The sequence below is a fragment of the Tursiops truncatus genome, chromosome 9, assembly GCF_011762595.2.
Source record: "Tursiops truncatus isolate mTurTru1 chromosome 9, mTurTru1.mat.Y, whole genome shotgun sequence".
NCBI lineage: Eukaryota > Metazoa > Chordata > Mammalia > Artiodactyla > Delphinidae > Tursiops > Tursiops truncatus.
The window spans coordinates 13623026-13648795 of record NC_047042.1 but is presented as its reverse complement, the minus strand read 5'-3'; the positions used below and the strand labels follow the sequence as shown (position 1 = coordinate 13648795).

The 25770-nt window shown below is 41.5% G+C and overlaps 1 protein-coding gene and 1 long non-coding RNA gene across 2 annotated transcripts in view; one reads left to right on the top strand and one right to left on the bottom strand.

The window, feature by feature from the left end:
• The window catches only part of POU6F2 (POU class 6 homeobox 2), a 382181-nt gene that overhangs the window by 244356 nt on the left and 112055 nt on the right, over positions 1–25770 (top strand). Inside the window, exon 5 of the mRNA XM_073809538.1 lies at positions 15476–15774. Coding sequence (XP_073665639.1) covers positions 15476–15774 — 299 coding nt within the window. The remainder of the gene's footprint in view (positions 1–15475; positions 15775–25770) is intronic.
• Positions 5974–15751, bottom strand: LOC109550770 (uncharacterized). Its single transcript, XR_002177439.3, has 3 exons — positions 15677–15751; positions 14695–14880; positions 5974–9558 (listed from the first exon to the last, which is right to left on the bottom strand). It is a non-coding gene; the product is annotated as an uncharacterized lncRNA (long non-coding RNA).

Here is a 25770-nt window from a genome sequence, read left to right as displayed (position 1 = left end):
ACGGCATGCCTAACAGGTGTAAAAGAGATACATATATACCATAACCAGGTATTTTTTTGCACCTACTACATGCTAAGTGGGAGCAGAAGAGGCCACACAGAAAGATGAGCTGAGTTTTGAAAAAAGAATAGGGTCATGACAGAGAGGAATGAGGGGAAAGGCCATTTCAGGAAGTAGGACAAGCATGGACACAGGAAAGCCAGGCGTGTGTGGGAAATGATACACAGGCTGTCCGATGGGAACGCAGGGTACGCGTAGGAGAACGGTGGAGCCAGTGCCAGAAAAGTGAGGGCTGAGGTGTGAATGGTTTTAACGTGAAGGGTAAGGACTTATTTTGGCGCCATAGAGAAATGGTGAAAATCATTAAATAAGGAGAAATATTAACTTACCACACTGTATCATGATTGGGCATTTGCGTGTCTGTTTTCCCAGATAGAACATGAATGGACTTTGGGAAAGCAGAATCAGAGTCTAATTCATGTTTATACCTCCTGCACAACTCCCGGCCCATGGTAGGTGCTTAATAACTTATTAGAGAAAGGAGGGAAGATGGGTAGAGAGGAAGGAAGGGAAGAAAGTGGGGGAGGAAGAAAGGAGGAAGATGGGAGAGGGAGAAGGAAAGGCAGGTAGGGGAGGGCGGGGCTGGTCTTTAAAATAGATGAACAGAAAGAGAAAACACAAGACCGCTGCACTGGTCCAGGCAAGCAGCAATGAGAGCATTCATGAGGGGAGAGAGTAACATATTTATGAGATGCTTAGCTGCCATAAAATTCAAATTCCCATCTTTCTTTAAACAGCTTTTCTATAACCTGTTTAGGCTTTGTATTTAATGATCTAATTCATTGTAAGCAGAAAGGACCTGTAAGCGTTGTTTTACCAATACTGTTAGTGAATTTGTGCTTATTCCTCCTATGCTTTTGCCCAGTTTCCGCGGTGAACAGAGCACGCGTTTGCTGATGGAAAGGAGTAGAGGACAGCCGTGGAACTAGGAGATAGTAACTGACCCAGCGGCCCCCCACATCTGCATTGCGATTCTGCCCGCTCCCCTATCAAGGCAACGCTTGTTATGCCTGGCTGACTTTCACATCCTGCTAGCCCGGTCGTACTAAGAACCTGACCTTCAACTCAAACCCTCTTAATCCGTATGCTCTATGATGTTTCTCCCCAGACTGGGTAGAATTTGGATCAGCCTGTGTTGCGATGACATTTTTCACTCTTCTAAGATTATGATTTAATCTGTCCATCTCAGACCCACCTGAAGCTCTCTTCTGTTTTTCCAGATAACCTTTCAGGGCACGGTAAGCCTGTCATTTCCTCTTTGACCACATTTTATATACACGTATTTCATGTCGAATTTCCATAGCACACCTTCAAATCCTGAATCCTGAAATGTTAATTCGCTTCCTTTATGAACTTTCTAGTTCATAAACAAAATTATTCTCCAGAATTTAGGATGTGGCTCCAGATGTGTCTGAGTGGCTACCTCTGCCTGTACAGCTATAAAAAAAAGGAACATAGGAATTTGCCTTAATTTTTTATGTAAATGTATAACATTCTCCAAAGTTAATTGAAGATCATGCTCAGAAGTCACATAACTTACATGTAGTCGCCTAGAAACCCGAGCAGTGGATCTTTGTAACCTCGAGAATTCTGTCATTATATCTTTTTTTGTGAGCCAAGCCAGAGCAAGCATGTGACACAGGGTAAAAAGAATAAGATAAAATTAACAAGTGGCAAATCGAATTACAGTTCCTGCAATTATCATTTCTCAATTATTTAGTGAACATCTACTATATGCAGGTTGCTGAGAGAAGGCAGGAAGATTAAGGGGGAAAAAAAGAACTGACTAAAACCGGGTTCCCTTCTGTAGGAAGGGACTTGGTAAAAGAGGCAATCGGGTGCACATTATTCATTGTAATACAGGGCACACCGTGAATGTCCCCTTATGGGAGTGCAGAGGACAGCAAGCCATCCTGGCTCCTGTGGGCACCAGCCCTACCTGGCAGGGCAGCTGCTACTCAGCTCTGGTTCCCATACAGGAACAAGAGTCGAGTGACCACACCTTCCAGATTATTTTTAAGAAAACTGGACAATGCATATTTTATGTAGATGCTCTGACTTTTTAATCTTGTCAACCAATTTGAACTTTTTAAAAGCTCTATTTCTGTATGTGTGGGAATGGGGCACCCCTGTCTTCATGTCCATGTACCACCAGCTTCTACCTCTGAACTAGAAGTGAGGATTCTCAGAAGGGGTTAGAATGAGTCTAGAAAGGTGGGCTGGAGCCAGAGTCATTCTCCAATACGGGCTGAGCAGTATGATTTCATTCTCTGATGAATGGGATCTATCATAGTTCTCTTTTTAATTTTTTAATTAATGGTATAATCCCATCTGTGTTTTAGAAAATTAACTCTGGTGGTGGAGGGGCACTTGACACGTGATTTGATAACATTTGTTGAATTAATGATTGAGAGAAAGAGGGAGCAGGGAAGGTAAGAGTTTAAGAGGCCGGTTAATAAGCTCTTTCAATGATCCAGACAAGGCATAATGAGGTGAAACTTAGGAAAATGAAAATGGCAAGAAAGTAATATATACAGAAACTATCTGGGAGGCAGAGTGATGCCTTTGTGGAGATCATTAACGCTATTCACTGAATTTTTCTGACTCTCCCCCTCTCCAGGACTTGATAGTACAGCACTTCCTGGCTCCCTCGTAGTTTAGGGGTGCCATGTAGCTAGTGCTGGCCAATGAGTTGTGAGAGAAAGTGATGGGATGACTTCTGAGTCAGAGCATTTAATTCCCACCCTAAAAAGCTCTCTATCCTTCTCACATCATAGGCAATGTCCAAGATAGTGACTGCCCCATCAGCTGGGTACCTAAGGTGACTACACTAAGCTAAGACCCCCCTGCCAACTTATGATAGCCCGAAAAGAAAATAAAATCTTTGTTGGGCTAAGCCAGTGAGATTTGGGGGCTGCTTGTTACCACAGTAAAACTATCCTATGCTGACTGACACATTTGTGTTTGCCTCTTTTGTCCAACTGCATTAATGAAGTAAAAAGAATGTCACTTTACTTCCCATAGCAAGATCAACCAGACGGGCAGAAATCCACGAGACCTTTGCAAAAGCATTTGTACCCATGTAGGTGATATGACCACGTTACATTCTAACACCACTGATATTCTAGCATCTATCGCTTTTTATGAAGTTTCCCAGGATTCTTTTTTTGAGGGCTCTTTCCTTCCAGTAGGGTTATCATTAATGTAATTAATTATTTCACTAAAACTCTTACATGCCTTTTCTCGTTTAATTTTTTACATGTGAAAGCCTAAAATAAAACTATGTGAATTGAATGACTAATTTGCACGTCAATACAAAATAACCAAATTACCCGTGAAGTATATTAATGATCCAACTAAAGAATTCTACTTGTAGAGATGGAAAGAAAAAATAAGAATGAGAAAAGTGATAATATTTATGATGTAATGTGAGGAACTTTTAAATAGTAAACATTTTGCTACACAATTAAAGTCAACTGTTACAGTTTTCTTTTCTATGAATCTGGAATAGAATTACAAATCTGGCAAGGGTATATTTTTGATGTCTGTGTCTCGAAATATAAATGAAGCTTAAGGAGAGTTTTATCATTTACTGTGCAGGCCACGAAAAGCTAGGATATGTATGGTCTTAGTATCATGTCTTGAGTTTAGATTTCTTCATCTGTAAAGTGAGGGGAGATATACGCTATTTCCTCTTCTCAAAAAATAAGCGAGAACCGATAAAGTAAGATCTATAAAGCTTTTTGGCAACCCAGAAGTTGTCGTATAGGAACAAAATTGAATTGCCTGTTTATGGAGTTTAAAGTTCAGCCTAGATAAGGAAGATTTGTAGTGATTGGGGGGAAATTAGAAAGAAGAGAACATAGTCAGATTCTTAAAAAGAAACATGCTGTACAGCCTAGCCTTCTAAAGGAATCAGCCACCGCATCTTTGTCACTTAACTTTTTTTAATCTGAACTGACAGATCACTGGAGAATAACTGTAGGGAATAATCCCCACACTGGCAGAGGGGATGGATTAAATCAACCATGAAAATAAGCACTGGCCCATGTGTCTATAGCCTAAAAGAAATTTGAGTGAACACAGTGCTGTGTTTAAACCATGAGCAGTATCCATTGAACTGCCTGTAACATTTTCTCCTGCAAATGCCCATTTGAAGGGAAAGGCAAACACCAATGTTTTGAAAGCCAGGGTACATCTTACTTGCTCTGCTAACTTAAAAAAAATTATATTATTTTATTAGCATAGGAATATAAAATAAGCATGTGTCTCCCTTTCCCCCCATATCATGGCTTCATTTTTAGTGAGTATGGCTTCATTTCTACCCTAAAAAATTTTAAATATCCCTGGGAAAACCATGCTCAATAAATGTTAGCTATAATTTTAAACCTTTTAACCTCCAGTGAAAAGGTGGATTGGCCTTCTGAGAAGAGATTATCAAAGATGTAAATAACTGTTTTTCACATTTAAGGAGGAAAAATAATGGGATTGAATGTTACATGAGTGCTTCTTTGAGTTGCTTTCTATTCCACCCAAATGCATTTTCTGTCATTAAACGAATATGGTATTAAGAAGGAAGGGTGGCATAGTCAGTGACGCACTCTTAATCTCAGACCTCTAAAAACAAACAAACAAGCAAAACCCCCTTAATTATCCTGAACTGGAGAATTAGCAGAGCAGTGAGAACTGATACCCAAAGCCTTTGCTAAACTCTGTTTAGAAAAGGAAACCATTTCTTACTGGAGAGTTAGGATTCTCTGATGAATAAATTTGGCCTCATCCGTTGAGCAAAAGAATTTCAAATCAAGAGTGAATATTTCCGTATACAGTCTATGATACCTACAGGTTATGGAAAAATTAATCAAGCAAAATCAAGGAACAGAATCTAGAATTCTGGACTTTAGTTAAAATGCACACTCAAACCCTACAAGTTCTAATTTGATATGGTATTACCACCTGAAGAAGACTTGACAATCTGCTGGCAATAGGCAGGAGGGGGTTATTTAAATCTTTTTTTCTGAAGGAAGATCTTATTTTTAAAAGTTTAGTATCGATGGAGCCGCATTTTCTTGGCTCATGCTATACGCTATTTGAGGAGAGAATATCCACGCCAGGTTCCTCAGAGCTAAAAATCCCTGACACTGATGCTTTTCCAGTGCTTGGGGAGAATTCTGCTAGGCCCCAGGTTGTCCTAGTTAGTCATAGAACGTTCCAGCTCTGGTTTCCCATCTTTGAATCTTTCAAGAACATTTTTTGTATTTCTTTCTCCTCTCCTACTAGACGATATGAAACACTTGGCCTTCAGGGAATTTGCATTTTTTAAGAAATTCATATTGCGTGTACCCTCCCAACACCTATTTACATTTTTAATCATCCAAAGATGTCTCTTATGCTCACTGGAAGTTTCTGTTTGGCACGAATTAACCAATTTCACCACACTGGATAAGCTTGGTTCTAGATTAATCCATGCAGCCTTAGTAAGGGTAAACTTAAGAATTTCATTAGGCTTAGTTTATACTGAAGAGATCTCATTACTTCCTCCAGAGACCCTGATATATAACACATATATTGTGTGTGTGTGTCTGTGTGTGTGTATATATATATATAAATTATATGTGTATGTATATATACATTTATATATGTGCATTGTGCATATATGTACATTGTATTTATGTATATTGTATGGATATATACATTGTATATATGTACTTATTCATATATATACATTGTACATATGTACATTATGTGTACATATACATTGCATATATGGACATCATCCATATATATGCATTGTACGTATGTACATGGTATATATATGTGTACGTTATATATACACTGTGTGTATATATATATATATATATATACATCGTATATATGTACATTGTGTATGTACATATATATGTGTGTAAAACACTTCTTCATCTATAAAATGGTCATGTATGACTACATCAGATAGAGACACCTTCAGGTTACTCCTAAGTGGATCCCTCTCAATATTAGTTCCACACACTTGCATAAATTTGGGTCAAAGAAAAGCAAGATGATGGGGTTCCGAGGTCACGTGAGTTTGGTCAGTGTTAGATGAAGAAATGTTAATCAGGTTTCTTTAATGCTGAAATTCGAAGTCATTAATATTCTGATGCTCATTATGGATTTCCAAAAGTAGGATACAACATGCCATGTCTCATAAATCATTTGACCATGGAACAGTTTTCTTTCATGGGACCTATCTGGGGACTAGCATCCTGTGAAATGGTCTCTGAGAACATGTCTCCGACCATCAGGAACAAATGTCTATTGTGGATTTTTCAAAAGAAGTTTCATGCCTCAATTGGTGTTATCAACAAAGCCCAAGGTGAATTCAGTCCCATTTAAGGTCTAGATCTCAGTGTAAAGAACTCAAGAAACTCAATCCAAATAGTGTCCTGGGATGGATCTGAATATCACAATATCTCAGCTAGACTCCTCTCCACCCTCAGGATTACTCCCCCAAGGCAATCACATTGAACCATTTCTGGTTTCAGCCTTATAGGTTTACCTGCACATTTCTAAATACTTTCCATTTACCTCTGACTCGATTTATTAGTTTTATGTACCATCTGTTCATTTCTGCTATGGTGTATTTGGGTTTAGCTCACTTATGACATCTCCCACTTTCTTCTCCTCCCTCCTCCTAATAGAAGTATAGAGTTATTTTTTGTTAACTTTGTAACTTTAAATAGCATATTTAAATCTCCATTTGTTCTGTCAACTATAGAGGTGTCTCTTGATTCCCCACTCAGTGCTCTGGTCCTCACTTCCCCTCCTCCCTCCCACCAACCTCTCACTTCTACCTTGTCAAGGATGATAGCATTTGTATTCTCATTAAATCCTTCCTACTTTGTTTACAGGTTGTTTAAAAAAATTGAAGTCTAGTAAACATTCTTAACTTTAATGTGGCTACCTAATTATTTCCTGCAGAGCCAAAATATGTGCTCTGATCAGATGTCCTTCTCAGTCTGGATTTTTGTGCCACTCAAAGAAAATACTCAAATAGACTATCCTTTCATACTCTACCAAGTGCTCAAAATTATGCCACATTTTATTGCACAATTGAGTCATGTTGTTTGTCTCGTCTCTTGTTTCTTATAAAACTATGCATTTCTTCTTCTATTGTTTGTTGGTTTTGCCTGAAGTGTCTTATTGCCCATCCCTTTTATGATGATGATGAGGAGGAGGATGAAAAGAATGGTAAACCTTCTGTAGAAAGTAGTTACCATCTTTCAGCTTCTTACTTTTCCTATAGCATTAAATCCATTCAGTGTTTCTTCTTGGAAGTCAATGACTTCTTTTTCTAGTTTGGAACAGATGCTTCATTTCTAGATTGTGGCTTTCCAGGCAGCTTTTGTTTTCCCTGAAGTTTACAGTTTCCTTTCTTTTTCTTTTTTTCATACTCTCAAATTCTTCCAAAAGCACAAATACTTTATCACTTCCATGGAATCCCCCTTTTCTTCTGGACATATTTCAGTAGAGCCCTTCCTTTATGCTGCAGTCTGGACTGGGTACTTACTCTTTAGAACTTCCAGACAGCTGTCATAGTGGGGCTCCCTTGTACTGTTCTCGTGGGGGATGCACACTGCTTTCTGCATCCTAAATCTTCCTCTTTCTTGGTTCACCCCCTTATTTTGCTGAAGTATCTATTCAACTTCCTAAGAAAAAGGTAAGTAAAGATAAGCTAAGTCCTTGTAAGTTCCAAAATGGGCTTTCTTCCACTCTCACTGTTAACAGTTTAGCCAGCAATAAAATTCTTGGCTGGAGATCATTTTCTTTCAGAAGGTAGAAGGCATTGCTCCACTGATTTTAGCTTTTTATTGTTTTGCTAATGAGAAGTATGGTGCCTATTTGCGTTATGTCTCTTTGTATGTGGCCTTTTATTTGTCTCTCTGAACTCTTATTTAGGATTTTAAAAAATCTTTATCTTTGGTGTTCTGCAATTCCATGGGGGAAGTATCAGTATCATGGGGGGTGTTTTTCCTTTCACCTTGGTTGGAACTCAGTAGGAACCTGGATGGACTTCTCAAGACTCGGAAGAGCCATGAAGAGCTCTGTGTATTGGGGTGAGACTGTGAACTGACTGGTTTCTTCAGGGTGACTGAGAAGAGAAGGATGTACTTTGGGGTGCCACATCCACATTGGAAATCCTAATTCTTCCCCAGTTTTTTCAGTTTCTTTAGAGGAGAGCCTTCCCATTATTTTCCTGAGAGTTTAGGCCTAGCTGGGGGCCATTCTGCAGGTGGAGATGTTGGGAGGTCAGCTGTTCCAGAGGAAGGCCTCAGCAAACCCCTGTGGGAATTCAGGGGAACTTGCCACCTTGAGTTCTCAGCCTCCCTGATACATTGCTGGGTGGGTGCATCTCCCCTTGGGACGGCCCATGCCACCACTTCACCCCTTTGCTTTACAGTGGGCACTTGTCCTCCACTTTTTCCATCTTCCCTATTTAATGGGCATCTAAAAGCAAACAGTATGTCTCGGACTTACGATACTCCAACAAGAGTGTTCCCCTAAATGTCAACAAAGGCAGTAATGGGTGGAAAATTGCTCTTCTATCTCAAAGAAGGTGTTAAGGAATGCTGGAAGATTCCCAGATGTCTGTTTTCTCTTCTTTCCAACCAGTGATTTTTGTTTTGAAATTTTTTGCCAATGGAAGAACAGATTCATTTTTTGAAAAGAAATATCCTCAAAATTATGGAGATGGATAAACAAACTGCTCAGGTTGAAGGCCAAGGGAAGAGCCTTCCCCTCCTGGATGGGCTGCTAGGAGCCCCAAGGCCAATAGCTCCTGATCCCGTTGGGCGGGGGGCGGGCGTTGGTGCTTTAGAATGCAGACTTTGTCCTACCCTCTGGAATCCACTTGTCTAACAAGTTCCCCAGGCGATTCGGTTCCATAATTTGAGATAGAGTTGGGGAAAACACCTGACCGGAGAAAGAAGCTTGTGTGGCTCAGGCAATACATGGGAAATTTGTGGGAATATGTTCAATGGAAGAATTTCTGTCTTTGTTTTCCCCTGACATCTCAAGAGATACTTAGATCTCTGCCTTAAATGCAAACAAAGCAAATGACAGATTAAAGATATTAGCAGTATTTCTGGAGCTGAGAACACTGACTGCTTGTGAGATGGTTACACATCATAATCTTTGAGGCAGAACTGATTTTGCTTGTTTGGGGTATTGCTGCCAAAATAAAGGCAAATTTTCCAGAAAGTCTTCACCTTCTGTACTTTTTCAAAGTCCCAAGTCCCCAAAATGCCGTTTCCATGTACCTTACAAAAACTTCTGTCTGCCGGTGCATGCTAGGGATGCTGTTAATGAGGGTACCAGGAAGCGTTCCTGACCTGCATCCTTGCTTCAGCTACCTTGGATGTTATTACTTGGTGGGGGGTTGGAAGGAGGGAAGATGTCCAGTTTTACCGACTCAAATTCTTCTGGTTGAGTTGTTCTAGATTCCATTTCTTTCTTCTTCTAGGGATTTCAGTGGGCAAGAAAAGTGAACAGTAAATACAGAGTTAGGGAGGCAAAGGCTACATACATCAGGGAGCACGGGATTTCCTTTTCGGTGGCGCATGAGTTCACTGATTTGTAAGACTGGGGCTGATCTGGGAGTCACTGTCCCCAATTAAGGGACAAAGCCATTTGGAGAACTCTTTGCAGCCACCTGACTATACTCTAGAGACAACACATCACAGAGTTCCATGGACAACGTAACCTGATACCCTACTTGGTTACTTTCCTTAAAATGTCACCAAGCTGCGCACAGTGTTGGGGCCGCCCAGGGTCTAAGTGTAGAGGAAACATTCTCTCACCACAGAGGCAAACTTGTGACACGAAGCAAGTGTGCTGTGGCCCTTCCCCACCTCCCATCCACTCATACCTCTTACCCCCTTTCCCTCAACCCCATGTCCCTGGTCTCAAAATAACTCATGGCTCACACTCAAATTAGCATCTTTATCCTCAAAATACACATTTATATTTCATATCAGCAGGCTTTAAAAAACATTTTGCCTGCAGCAGGACAGGGCTACAACTGTACACACTTTCTCAGGAGCTGAACGATTCATCACTGAGCAGACACCTTCAAAGCAGCCTCTGTAAGCTGGGGACCTGTGCCACCTCTTCTCAAGAGCAGGGCCATGGAAGGCATCCCTCTACGAGGGAGTAGTTATCTTCGTTCCAACCCTCAGGGGGAAATAGCTTGCCCCTGATTCTGTTCTGTTAAGAGGCTTTGGGAAGTGGCAGACCTAAGACTGAGTCGGCCATAGTGCTCATTAGCTGTGTGAACTCAGGCAGGTCACTTAACCTTTCTGAGCCCAAGTTCTATATGTGTAACATGGCAGTGATATCATCTATCCATATGGTTGTCCTGAAAAGTTAATTCATCCGGGGACTTCCCTGGTGGTCCAGTAGTTAAGACTCCGTGTTTCCAATGCAGGGGGCACGGGTTCGATCCCTGGTCGGGGAACTAAGATCCCACATGCCACATGGTGTGGCCAAAGAAAAAGCTAATTTATCCATTTTAAATGACAGTGCTTTCCACACTGTGAAGCACTGTCTGATTTTGAACCCAAATTGCAGTCACTGTTCTTGGCCTGTTCAGAGTCCAGCTTCGGCAGCATTTCTAGAGGGGTGTCTCGTGTGCACCTCAGACTGAATCCACGGTCCACGTTGATAGCAATCCATTGCTCCCGCTGCCAGACCTGTGCCTCTCCCCCTCCAGTGGACACAGCATTTTCCTGCCGGTGCCGCCCGGCATCCTGCAGCCCTGCCCATGTCTGTCCCTTTGCTCTGCCAGGCACAGCCCTAGCCCTGGGGACTACACAGCCATGCAGAGTGGAGAAGGATTATTCCCTTCCCTCGTGGGGTCCCAAGGCAGTGCGGCTTGGTCTCCAGTGTGCGAATATGGAGAAACAGCTATTAGCTATTAATAATATTGTTATTATTACTATTATTATAGTAAAATACACATAGCATAAAATTTGCCATTTTAACCATCTTAAAGCGTACAATTCAGTAGCATTAAGTACATTCACAATGTTGTCCAACACTCCCCAGCATGTAGTTCTAGGACTTTTTCATCACCCCCGCCCAGGAGCCCCATACCCACGGGCAGTTACCCGCCAGCCCCTGGCAACCACGAATCTGCTTTCTGTCTCTGTGGATTCGCCTATTCTGTACATTCCATATAAACGCAACTATCCAGGATGTGGTCTTTGGCATGTGGCTTCTTGCCCTTAGCAAGAAGTTCAAGGTTGCCCTTTGTGTTTTTACTTGGTGCTCTTTCCCTCCCTAGGACCAGGCTTGCACCAGGGGACTGGGCTAAGGATGGGCTTGAAAAGCCATTACCATCACGCTCTTTGCAGGATTCCTGGTCACTTGCAGTGATAAAACCCGCCCACTTCCCTCCTCCTTAGCACGGGTCCTCTCGCCTCTGTAAGTGTATTGCTATAAGGCAACTCAGGTCCCAGCCAGGCCCAGAGTTTGTAATCCTTCCCAGCAGACTCTCAAACCCAAGCCTCCAGTTTGCCAACCACGCCCACAGATCCCCGAACCTGGAAAGTCCCAGAAAATGCTGACACTGAGCCCCTGACTACACTGATTATAATAGTCTGATGTTGTACTTTGCGTTAACAAAGGTGAGTGAGCGTGTTGCTAAGAATCACGCTTCCTTTAGCATTTGAGTCCTATTCGGCTTTCTGTGAATCCCGAGGTGTTTCAGTACCTTGCAAAGTACAAGAAACGTTTGTATTTCTCCAGCATCATTCACGGCCTTGCCCTTCATGGGCAGGTAGAGAGAATGAGTTTCCTTTCCGTTTCTCTGCCTTGGAAGTAATTGTATGTAAAGCCCATCCCGTATAGTTCTGATACCTCTGTGGTGGGGCTTTATTTATGTGCCTGGTTTCCTGAGAACACCTTTAACAAAGATCCCAAAGAAGAAAATGTTTTTCCTAAATAAGTTGATATATAGAAACTGAACAAATGGAGACATGCAAGCTTCTTGACTTCTCCTTTGTGATATTAAATTATTTATTTGAGAAGTTCCGATCCACTCTAGGAAATTCCAAGTTCGATAGAAAATTGTTTTGTGTTTCTTTTTCAAAATTGTAAGTTTTTAAAATTTCAAACATCCTAATGAAAACTTCTGTGCCTCTCTTTTAGTTCTTTCATGCCTACTGTTAATGTAGTTAAATTTTATATTAAACATTGGCCCATGGAGTGTATAGTAACCAGACATAGAGGAAATAATCATAAAAGGACATAAATACCAGGGAAGAAAGTAAAGTCTTAAATCTTCTGTGAAATAGGGTCAAAGCTTTACCCCCAACAATCATCATTTTATCTGCAAACATACTCTGTAGTTCAAATATGTCCTTGAACCTTCCTAACTTGTATCTGTATCTCAGTATGCTTTATACAATGAGCAATTTAGAGGCTCCATATTTTAGTATTTTTTTGCTTTTGTTTTCATATTATCGCGTAGGTGCCTTTGGCATTTTTTAGACCAGAGTGGCATTCTTGTACAGCCCCCTCACGCTTTTCTTTGCATCCAGTACATACCTGAACATATTTTGTTGTCCATCATTTCTTGCTTGCAAATGTCAAATTAGTTCATGTAACTCAAAGAGGTTTAGTTTAGGTTAATGCCTTTCCAGGCAAGATGCAGGTTATGGGAAAGACATAGCCAAGCGATGTGAACTCACCAACATCAAGAAACGAAGACATATTTGGGAGCACATCTCATTAGTAGGTTAGGCTCTGCTGCACCTACCCGTCTGCCAATGTCCATCTGCCAATATTCCCCAGTCTTTCCTGTTTTCAAATGCTGATTTAGATAAATGCTTTTCTAACCAAAATGGAACAGTATGGTATTTAAGTCAACCATGAAAATAAGCACTGACATACGTGCCCCCCACCTGAAAGAAATCAGGACAGGTTTGATTTGAATCAGGCAGGAGGCCAGATGCAATCAGGTTCCCAAAGTCTATAACTCCACCAAAAGGAGAGCTCAGGCCCCACTCCCCCAGGACCCTCCCTCCAGATTGCAGAAGATCCTGGGGGGTCAGAATTGAGCTGGGTTCCCAGCTGTTCAATAAAATGTGATTTTGTACAATAGGAGCAGGGAGAGGGGAAAATGGCAAAGCCAGATCATTCTCTTTAAAGTTCCGATAAATGGGATGCTAACTGGGTATTATTTTTTTTAATATGGACTTTATTTCTTAAAGCAGTTTTAGGTTTGCAGCACAATTGAGCAGAAAGTTCAGAGTCCCCATTGACCGGGTATTTTCCAGCCCTGTCTCTCACACGCCGTCTCTACCTGTAGAGTCCCAGAGCACTCTGGATTTAAACGAAAGGCAGGACGCACACTGGGCTGAGTGTTTGAACAGACCTAGAGTAACTCACTGACCCAATGAGGACTTGCCATCCCCACTGGTCCAACATGGAAGCTCTACATGGACCTGAGAGCACAGAATTGGTATTTGGTGCCCCTGGGAAAGGTCAAGCTCTCATTTCATCAATACAGCTATGCCTTACTTTAAACAAACCTGATTATATATTTAAAATCTGACTTATACCAGTGGTGAATTGAGAGTGATCCATCTTCCCACCACTTTCAAAGACAGGCTCCCACCTCTCTAAGGTCTAAAATCAACAAAACGGCCCAAAGTTTCTGTTCCAGGCAGTCCATTCTCCACACTGTCCTTCAGAAACATCACCTAAGCCATACTGTCATCTGGGTGCCCCTCCAGCCTGGAATATCCTCTCCTCCTTCATTCTGGGTATAGAATTCACTCTCTTGAGCCCTCTCGGTCCTCAGGAACACTGCCTTGGCCTCTCTAGCCCACAGAGAAACCCCTCTCCTCATTTTCCTGGACCTTTTGGTTAGTTTCCACACTGTTGACCATTTAGGCAATTAACTGAGATGTATCAAGCATCTCAGTTAATTAGCAGGACTGTAACAGGCACCCCAAACCTGATTATTTCTTACAAGTTAATCTTATATCCACAAATATACTATAAACTCCTTAAAGTCAGGACTATGTCTCCCTGTTAAATCCTACGTACTATCAGACACAGCATTAGTGCCTAGCTGGTGTTTTCATTTCACAAAATGATTCTTAATTTTACAAAAATAGTCCCTGGTTGACTTCCTTACAGAGAAACTTCTTCAGATGTGCTCAACATAAGGTTCAAAATACATATATTTTTTAAGAACGTCTTTGTTGTATGAAGTCAGGTGTATGATATGTCACTTTACAGAACCACTAGATTTTTTTTTTTTAAATGGGGACTAGTTTAATGTTGCAAACAGGAGTTACTACTTTTGGGAATCTTGACTAATTCTAAGTAGGGCAGGAACAGGATAGCATTGCAGCCAAGGCCTGTGGGTTCAACAGTGATCCTTATATTTAGTTGTAGGCTTATTAGAAAGCTTTTAGGCTGATATTCAGGCAAAGAAAAAAGTGAACTTGTAGCAGTCTTTTCTCTAGATCATTCTTTGGCCGAACGGTTTTTCTGCTGCAGAAATTGTTCAGGGCTAGATGGGCACATGGGAACAAATATAGTGAGCTCGGTGTTAAGACAACTTATCCCACCAATGCTTACTTTTCACAGAACAAGGAAAAATCTGGAAAGATGACTTCATCCTCTCGGTTCCTGGCTTGTCCTTGAGGTGCCAGTGTGACCAGTCACCACAGTGCACAGTCGCTGACTATAACCCTTCCGGTGTGGGGCTGTGTCTCTCTGATGAGCAGGCAAAAAGTTCAGACTCAAGCTTTTGATTCTGCAAAACTAAGAAGCATGTACTATCTTTAAATTTTTTTAAAAAACGGTAGAAACTTGAAACTCAATGTCTAAGCACGTTGGCGGAGGTCTGAAGCAGCGAGTAGAAATGACACCATTAGTGGTATCGATGATGAAAAGGAGATTACGAACACTTTAGCTTTCTGTTCTTAACTCCATTTGAGCGTTTGCCAAAAGAATTAAATGGGTTGAACTTTAAAAATCTAAATCAGATCTTGAAAGTCTAAGTGTATTTCCCAAGCAGCGTGGAAAGGAAGAGAGGGAGAAAGTACTTAAAAATTACCTCTGTTCCTAGTACACCCGCTTGGTTTGCTCCGTCCCTTTGGAAGTAATGCCTGATGGGTTACACTCTGGTCCTCCCTAAATTTTAAAATTTCCCTGAGAAGTGACTCTTGTTCTCGCAGTGCACCGCAACCCTCTGAAATACCACGGAGTTTCAGGGCATGAGGGTAAACTTTTTCTAAGGGGGAGCCGTCTCGGCTCGCCCGGTGCCGGCTGTCAAAGGCACAGCACGCGGTTTGGTCGTGTACGTTTCAGCTCCACGTGTTTGTTTCAGCTCCACGTTCCTTCTGTCTCCTCGCAGCTACCTCATCCCTCAACTCCCAACTGCAGCAGCTCCAGCAGCTGCAGCAGCTCCAGCAGCCGCCGCCGCCGCCGCCGCCGCCCGCCCCGCCGGGCAGCCAGCACCCGCAGGTGCCACCGCAGTCCCAGCCGCCGCCGCCGCCCGCCTCCCAGCCTCCGCCGGCTCCTCCCGCCCACCCTCACCCCCAGAACCGGAACCAACCGTCTCCAACTCAGCAGAGCTCCAGCTCCCCTCAGAAAGCCAGCCAGTCTCCGGGACACGGCCTCCCGTCGCCGCTCACGCCACCCAATCCTCTGCAGGTACGCGCCCCGCCCAGGGCCCAGGGGACCGGGCCGCCGGGTGGCGCCCTCCCCGGAGGCAGAGGGCAGGCCAAACTTAGCATCCACTTCCGCAGCGTCTAATTCAAATTGATCTCTTAGAAGGAGGGAAGAGGGAGCAGATAGCGGGCAACTGGGGATGCATGTAAACGAAACAAATAGTAGCCCATTGACGTTGCCCTCCGAAGGATAAATGTTATCTGTTTCCTCCTGTGAGAGGCCAGCACAGTAAGTGCGCTTGTAGCCTGTAATAACTCCACTTTATGATACTTTCTGAAGGCAGCAAAGATAGCATCCAATTAAAATTATTACTAGCAGAGCTTTGTGGCCCCGTGGAGAACTGCATCTCCTGTCCATGAGGCACGGTGGTTATTTCTCTATATTATGAATACAGCAGTGTCTTACCTTAAGTACTTGGTGCTCTTTTGTTTCTATTTTTCCAAAGACTCTCTGGGGTTAGGAAGGTAAAGAAATTTAGCCCCGGTCTTATGTCCCAGATTCCAACCATTACTCCATGGATTAACAAGTACTCTAAATTCATGCCGAGACCCTCCACAAATATGCATCTTTATAAAATAATAAAGCTTCCGTCCATTTACTTTATTGCTGTGAAGCTGAGGGCATCCAAAATAGAATTTGAGGCTAATCGTGAAGGCTCATCTTTAATCTACTGTCATCGAGGAGCAATGAACAGGAGCATTCAGGAATATATAATTCTAACATTCAGAAACTCATTTTTAACTTAGATGCCTTTAAAATAAATGAGCTTTAAAAGATAATGACTCTGATGTCAACAGATCAGATCCAGACATTAATAGCTCAGTTTTGGACTTAAAAAACGTAATGATGTTTTCTTCCAGGAAGATTGCAGATGATCTAGTACATTTGTAGTGCAGTGACACATTCCCACAGAGTGGAAAGCCTATGCACTCATTTCAAAGGCCAACTCACCTCCCTCCTGGATGGTGGGTGCTCACACTGCAGTCAGTCCAGCCCTGCCCCACCTGAGGACAAGAGTGATGTTATTCTTTGGTCCGAAACAGCAAAGTATGCAGAATCAAGATAAATTGGCCTGCAGACAGAAAGGCCAGTGGATTAGAGACTTAGTGTTTTAGAACCGATTTAATTTGTTGTCCTGTAACTTTGTTTCTGTGTGTTTGGCTTCTCAGTGGTGGCCCAAATTTTCTTGGAAATGGAAACATTCGGGTGTGATGAGTAATTGTCTTCCTTGGCACTTGGGTCATGGCTACTTGCAGTTGGAACATTTTCTCCAGTTGGGCTTGAAGGTGTATTTTTTAAAGTCTTACAAGTATGAGACAACACAATACCTTTGACATAAGACTGAAATGAACACAGGCTAAAAAACTCTTGCTTGTACACTTGACATCTATGGGGAGAGTAGGTCTAATCAAATTTACCAGATGCATGATGAGAGCAATCCTAATGTTTTCAGCATTTGGAATTCAACTCTGATTATTCCCAAGAATGAGTTTAATACTTTTTTAAGAGCAGTTAAATTAGATCTATCTCAACACCCTGTGATTAAACATTTCCTCTACACGAGCCATCAAAATACGTGAAATTACCAAAGAAAACACGTGTCCTTCTCTGAGGGATGAGACTACTTAGTCCTGCCCCTAGTTGGCCTACTTAGTCCATTATTCTGTAGAGTGCAGTGAAAGCTTTGAGTTCTGTGGACATCAGCCTTCTCAGAACACAGTCAACACCTTACAAATCTCTATCGGCCAGTAAAAGGCAAGTGTAGACTACCCATTTGAATAGCTGTTGACAGGACATTAGATGAGATGACCGCTCAGCCTCATGAAAAACAAATGCTACGAGGAGAATTTCCCAAAGTTCTCCTAATAGTTTCCCATGGAAATCTGGGAGCTGTTTCGTTTTTTGTTTTTGCAAGAAAAGAAGCCTCAGAATCACATTTATTTCTGTATAACCCTGAGAGAATATTATAATTTTTCACTGTTGGAGTTTTAACTTACAAACTTACTAAGTATATTGATGAGATAATATTCTTCTGTGGGTCTAATGAATGACCACTGAATGGGTGATGTGGTGAAACTTTAAAAAATATTACTGAGTAGATAGAGAACTAATTTTGAATAAGTCTACATCAGTAGGCATAAAAGGATTTTTTTTTTCCTTTCACGATAGGCATGTGTAAAGGAAATTGAGAATGCCGTGGTGTGTAAAGGAAATTGAGAATGCCATGGTTTTGAAATATCGGTTTTTCTCTACACTAGCTGAAGGGTTTTTGAATTTGTGGCACATGGAATGTTTGAACTTTTGAAAAAGAAAACTATTTAAAAGGAACTGAAAGATATTTAACTCTCAAAGGTAACGATCTTTACGAACTAGAATAAAGTGTTGTGTTTGAAGGTTTTTAAGAGACTAATGATCAACTAAATTCATATATGACAGCTTAAATTCTACTTTACAGTTCTTTATTTTCATATGGGCTTTGTCTTTTTACGTTATTCAAAATCTGTCTGAGACACGTTAGTTTAGAACATGCAACCTAGATTGTCAGAGGAAGCCAATAATTCAGAAGGATTTTGTTTAAAAAAAAAACCCACAAAACTTTGAAGGATAATAATCATTTCTCAAACTGTACAGATGCTGTCATACCTTCAGAAAACATAATAAATGAAAGTAGCTCGTATAGGTATATTTGGTGAGGTTATTCCTCAAGATGAAAAAAAAAATTAATAGTGCTGGCAGGTAGTAAGACTCTAGACTAAAATTCCCCAAATACTTCTGGTCAGGTTTTTATCTAATACTGCAATAAAATTTGTTTCACTCTTTTACTCAAGTCCATAAAATGGATTGCATTTCCAAAACCAGGTTGTTGTTTCAAGACAGATATGAGTCTAAAGTATTATCACTTCAGAGAACTAATTTTGATTGCTCAGGGTTATGGGAGGGCTGGTGGTCCAGCATGGATACCAGAAGCTGGCCCCTGGAAGCCTGTCTTTAAACTCTTCACGGAGAATCAAGGCCCACTCACCCACAACTTCATTCTCAGGAGGGATGAGAAGTTCTAAACAGGGATTATAAGTGCAAACGTCTTCAGGGGCCAGGCAGTCCATATAAATAAGTAAAGCAGACTTAAGTATAAAACCCAAAATAAAAATTTGAAAACAGTGTGTGGGACAAACAAAATGCATCTGTGAGTTGAATTTAACCATTAGGTTCCAGGATGGATATCAATCCATACTCCTTATTTTTGTACAACCCACCTGCCATAGGCTGCATCAGAATCTAAAGCCAGAAATATAGAGTGTGTTGGGTAGAAGCAGATCAGAAACATAAGTGGAAGCAACTTCCTTTTTTTTTTTTTTAACATCTTTATTGGAGTACAATTGCTTTACAGTGGTGTGTTAGTTTCTGCTTTATAACAAAGTGAATCAGTTATACATATACATATGTCCCCATATCTCTCCCCTCTTGCGTCTCCCTCCCTCCCATCCCTCTAGGTGGTCACAAAGCACCGAGCTGATCTCCCTGTGGAAGCAACTTCTTGAGGGGAAAGATACGGTCTAATCATTCCTGGGTAGAAAAAACAATACAAAGCTTTAATTTCAATATATGATATTGATCTGGATAAAGACCCCATAAGCCTAAGAATGGTGAAATACCTCCTTCCTATGACCTCTGAGATGGCTTTTCTTGAGACTTTTCCTTGGGAGTTTTTAACTTGTACTAAGGAAATTCCAAACATTGTGTGGAAGGCCTGGCATTTTCCTTCACGAGTGATCTGGAAATGAGCTGGACATAGTTGGAACCTAGTCATGGTGCCATGCGAAGAGGGGGCTTGTTCTAATTTGAACCTACTTCCAACTAACTCACAAATGGAACAAGTTCTTTGGACTTCATTTTCCTCATCTGTTAAATGTGTGCTGAATATGATTTTTAAGATCCTTTTCAGGTCCTTGAGTCTATGATCTAAATGTTGGTAGGCCTCTAGAATTTTCTTGGATACTGAAAACCCAATGGTCCTGAAGATTCTCTGAGTATTCTTCAAGGTCAGGTTAATTTCTTCCCACTCGCTGGGTGGCAGAGTAGAAAGAAAGTAAGGACAAACATAAGTGGGGTAGTGATAGCAGAAGCAGATTTTATCTTAGCCAGAGAGTCCAAATTAAAGTCAAGTTTTCATCCTCAGAGAGTCACTGCTGTAAACTCTGGTCCCTGGTTGCTTTTTCATACCTATACATTAGAGAAGCTTAAGAAACCAAACGCTCCGTTTAACCTTGGCCTTCTGCATACCATCTTGCATGGCAGGAAGCAGGATCATCTTTTCCTTTTCTTGTTGTATTGCACATTTTAATAAAAAAAAAAACAAACAGAGGGAGAGAGAGACAAGTGGAAGCAGTTAGGGGGGAGAAAGCTATCTGTGCTTATATGAGGAATGAGGAGTACGGTCAGCTCCTCGGGGTGAAGTTGCTCGAGAGAGCGTAAAATTGTTTCCGACCACGTGCATTTGCTAATGTAAAGGTCTTGTTACCACTCAGGCATCCAGGAGTAAAACTGCATTCAGATTCAACGTCTGCAGTGCAGCAACTCAGCCTCCTGATCTTCTCGTGTGGGATGTTTCCCCCTCCCCCAGCAAACTTTCAGTACTACTTTCCAGAGTGATGGAGAGGGTGGTATATTATCACTTTTTCAAACAAAGAGCCCAAGCCCTCAAGAAGGAGTTAGACCTACATGATTTCCATCCTTTTAAAGCAAATGGTCTCCAAGCATGTCTCCTTCCTATAGAAAAGGCCCAGTGCCTGGGGCCAACCCCCTCTCTCCCCAGCAGTTAGTCTTAATTTAACACAGTATTAGTCAAAGCTTGGTGGGTCTAAGTTTTTTTTCATCTATAAATAGAGGAGGTAAAATTAAATACTTTCTGGAACTCTTTCCCTTTTATTTGAAGTTTTATGTTACAAACCTCTAAAACTCACTTGAGTGACCTATGCAGGTACAGGGGAGAAAAAACTCTTTTTTTCCTCTATTCATCCTAGGTTCTCAAGCTAGGGGCCTGTAAAGTAGACTAACAAGGGACAGATTAAGAAGAGAAAAACAAACAAAAGTTTATGACACATGCATCGTGCATACACACGGGAGCACTTAGTGATGAGTAACTCAAAAGGGTGGTTAAAACTCGGGCTTATATAGCATCTTAACAAAAGAACAATACATTTTTAGAGAAGTGACAAGACCGAGGAAAAGGACTGTGAGCTTCTAAGTGTGGCAAACTGTGGGGGGGCAAATATATGGGGAAACTCATAGTAGATGAGCAAGATTTGTTATACAGATTCTTCTGGTGCCATCTCTGGGCTGATAAGGGTCTAGACTTGTCTCCAGTAATTAACTCCTGTCCTTCCTGGTAGAGAGGGGAGGGGAGCCCCCTTTACAAATTTATGTCCTGCTTTTAGGCAAAACAGGAGGTTGGCAGAGAGCTTTTCTTGTATTTACTGATTCTCAGTTCCCTTCAGTGCAAAATAATCCTCATGTCCAAGTGGCATATTTTGGGATGGCATATTCTGGTACCTTTGGCAGGCATATTTATATAACCCCTCTGTGGTCATTATAAATTCTAGTAGAACTCAGTCTACACAGGGCTGGATCAAGTGTAAAATTCTCCTCACCTGGGCCAAGACTAAGATAAGACAAGTGAGGTGTTCATTCTCAGATGCAGAATCAAAGCGCACCCAAAACTGCAGTCATCAAGAGAGGTCATATTTTAATTCAGTCTTTAAAAAATCAAAATGAATGCCAAAATCCATGATGAACTAAATATCGCATTTTAAAATATAGGATCAGTAACAGTATTGAGCCATATTGGAGTCTGAGGCAAAAGGAAAAATCAGTAACACTGATTTTGTTGGTCATGAATTTTTTGCATTCATTTTGATTTTTTTTAAAATATCGCATTAGATGTTATTCATCTTGATCAGTGTGGGGGGGCACACCCTTAATTTTTTTTTTTAATTGCATATTTATTTATTTATTTATGGCTGCGTTGGGTCTTCGTTGCTGCTCATGGGCTTTCTCTAGTTGCGGCGAGCGGGCTTCTCATTGCGGTGGCTTCTCTTGTTGTGGAGCACAGGCTCTAGGCGTGCAGGCTTCAAAAGTTGTGGCACACAGGCTCAGTAGTTGTGGCTCATGGGCTTAGTTGCTCCGCGGCATGTGGGATCTTCCTGGACCAGGGTTCGAACCCGTGTCCCCTGCATTGGCAGGCGGATTCTTAACCACTGCGCCACCAGGGAAACCCAACACCCTTAAATTTTGTGCCTGAAATGAGTTCCTCACTTGTCTCAGCTTGGCTACCAGCTGTGTAAATGATTTACTTAGCAAATACTCTCCAAGGTCAATGGCATTCTGTGCACTGGAAATTTCAACCAGGTGTTAGATGCCACTTTCTAGTTGAACCTGAAAATCGTACCGAATTTTGCACAGTAGAAAAACAAGTGCATGTTGGATAATGGATTGGGACAGGGAGGCGCTGTAGAAGCCCATCCTCCTGTGTATTGTACAGGTCTAATAAACCAATCACTTTTTATTGAATTGAAAGGTTACGACAATCAAAACACTTCTTTGGCTGATATTTTTCACTGAACTAATTTATGGTTTATGAGATTAAGTAAGTTTGGTGAAAATGACAGAAGTATTACTATGTAGACAACATTCTCCCAGAGCAACCCAGGCCATGAGGACCTTTTAAAAACTGGAATTGTCCACACGGAGTGAGTAAGTCTTCCTCTTAGTCAAAGGAAATGTCATTATTATGGATGAGAAAATCCATCCAAGCCCAGAGGGTTCTCATGAAGATTAAATATAACATACTAATGAAAATGCTTTGTAGGCTATACATTTGTTAAGCAAATGTTAATTATACTACAGATATGAAAGAGTATGAATTTATTTCTGTTTATTTGACTATCCAGTAAATGGAGGGCTTCATTCATGATTCCTTCATTCAGCAAGAGGTTGGGTGAGAAACGGGAATCCCTTTATCCAACCGTATTCAGCCCTGAATAAAATAAACAAAACATATTTAGCTACATTCTTGGCAAGGGACAATTTTTCCTTTTATGAAAGAAAGAAAATCTCCTTTAAAAAAAAAAACCCGCAGTTCAACATTACTGACATTTCAGAGAATTTATTAGAAGCATTTGAGATCCAGGAGGAACAACAAAGTTTATATTGCTTTGAGAGTGGCAGGGGGAAAAATTAGTTTACCAAGTATATACTTATATACTGTGGTACTTCTTTGTCATTGTCTAGATGTACCATTCCTGGCCACTGCTCCATAGATTAGTCAAATCATGTAGAAAGGGGTTTAGCAAAGAAGGTGGTATGTTCACACCACTGACTTTGGAAGCTCACATCAAGTAGCAATAGATGGAAAGGATGCCAGACTCAAAAGGGGCCGTGGAAAGATTCCTGCAGCATTTGAACATGGCAAGTTACACCTTCTCAAGTAAACAGCACCAACTCTGATCGCGACAGTGGGGCAGATCCCTGGCTTGTCCGCAGCAAGTTCAGCGGTGAGCGTGGAGCCACACACCCAGCTTGGGTCCCATCACCGACTGTTGGATGTAGCTGATAAGCTAATCCTAAAGTCTAGTTCAGAATGCTTCTGAAACAGTTTTGCCTGCATGTGCATAGATACAGGTGGCAGTGTGAGCTGCCCCAAACGTGCTGGCTGGCATTTCGCTCTGAATAAGCAAGACATAGCCAGTATTTATGTTAACTTAATACAATATTCTTCTGCTTTCATGATCAAGTGTTTCTTCTTGTAGTTTAGCCTCAGTTCATTTCCTATAGGCTTGAGGTAAATTTTCCACAGGCTTTTATTTTTGTACTTTATTTTATTATTTTTTTTACATATACATGTATCTATTCTTTTTCAAATTCTTTTCCCATTTAGGCTTTTATGGAATATTGAGCAGAGTTCCCTGTGCTATACAGTAGGTCCTTGTTGGTTATCTCTTTTAAATATAGCAGTGCATGCATGTCAGTCCCAAACTCTCAGTCTGTCCCTCCTCCCCCCTCCCCCCGGTAACTATAAGTTCATTCTCTAAGTCTGTGAGTCTGTTTATGTTTTGTAAATAAGTTCATTTGTATCATGTTTTTAGATTCCGCATATAAGTGAAATCATATGATATTTGTCTTTCTCTGTCTGACTTCACTTACTATCACTTCATGATAACGTCCAGGTCCATCCATGTAGTTGCAAATGGCATTATTTAATTCTTTTCAATGGCTGAGTAATATTCCATTGTGTATAGGTACCGCATCTTCCTTACCCATTCATCTGTTGATGGACATTTATGTTGCTTCAATGTCTTGGCTATTGTAAACAGTGCTGCTCTGAATGTTGGGGTGCGTATATCCTTTTGATCCATGTTTTTCTCCGGATATATACTGGGATTGCTGGATCATACAGTAGCTCTATTTTTAGTTTTTTAAGGAACTTTCATACTGTTTTCCATAGTAGCTATACCAGTTTACATTCCCACCAACAGTGTAGGAGGGTTCTCTTTTCTCCACACCCTCTCCAGCTTTTATTGTTTATAGATTTTTTGATGATGACCATTCTGACTTGTGTAGGTGACATCTCACTGTAGTTTTTAAAAGTCCACAGGCTTTTAAATTGACTCCCAAAGTATAGGCTTGCAAGTGAATATTCTCCAGATTGTAAAGAAAGCACTTTTGCCATTATCTGCATTTATTAAGCACCTATGAGGTGCACTGTGGCCTTAAGCAAGGTTTGCAGAACAGCATAATGCCATAGGGCAAGCATGATCTTTTTTTTTATTTTGAATATTTATTTATTTATTTCTGGCTGCCTCGGGTCTTAGTTGCAGTGCGCAGGCTCTTTGTTGTGGCACGGGCTTCTCTCCAGTTGTGGTGCGAGGACTCAGTAGTTGTGGCATGCGGCCTCTCTAGCTGTGGCTCGTGTGCTCAGTAGTTGCGGTGTGTGGGCTCAGCTGCCCCACAGCATGTGGGATCCTAGTTCCCCGACCAAGGATCGAACCTGTGTCCCCCACGTTGCAGGACGGACTCTTAACCACTGTATCGCCAGGGAGGTACCAAGCATGGTCTTTAGAAGCAAGACAGACCTGGGCTCAGATGCTGGTTCTGCTGGGCAATTAGGTGAGGTCAACCCATCCTTCCGAGCCTCAGTTTCCTTATTGGTTGGAGAGTCGTTGTGAGGATTAAATGAGATGATTTGTATGAGAGTATCTTCAGTTCCTAATAGCTGGCCCACAAAAAATATCAATATCCTGCCTGCCTCTTTGCCTTCCTTGACTATAGATATTATAATCCAAGGAGGACTGTGAGACAAAGAGACCCACTTGAAGTTGAACAAAGAGCAAATAGTCATGGGATTTATAATGCACATGTACACCACAAAATTATGCACGGTACGCTACGTGAAACCCCTAACAAGCTAGAATGCGGCTAATAATGACATGTGAGTTTTGTCACGTCAGAGAGGTTTGGAGGATTTCCGAGGAGGGGGACTTAGCAGAGGGAGGGTAGAGCTCATGCCGTACAGGTCAGGGCTGCACTAAGGCCTAGGAGACGTGTGGAGATTAAAGGAATCTCACTTCAACCCACAGAACCTCGCTTTCTTCATCAATATAAATAAGAACCAAAATCTCCTATTTCCTTCTAAATTCCCAAAGTTGTGCTTTTTAGTGTGTGAGTAAACAGGAAGAACCTTGGTGTTGCTGGCTCTGCCCCTCACTAGCTGTGTGACCTTGGGCGAGTCACCTAATCTCTGGGACTCGGTGTGTCACTTATTACATGGAAAGTTTATAGTAGATAATCTTTAAGTCTGTTCCAGCTTTACAGTCTATTTATGAAATAACACAAATAAGGTGGTTTGAATTATGCGGGAAGAAAGAACTATGTATGTAAAACACCGTTACCCACGACACGTATGTAGGACTCAAGAGATACTCC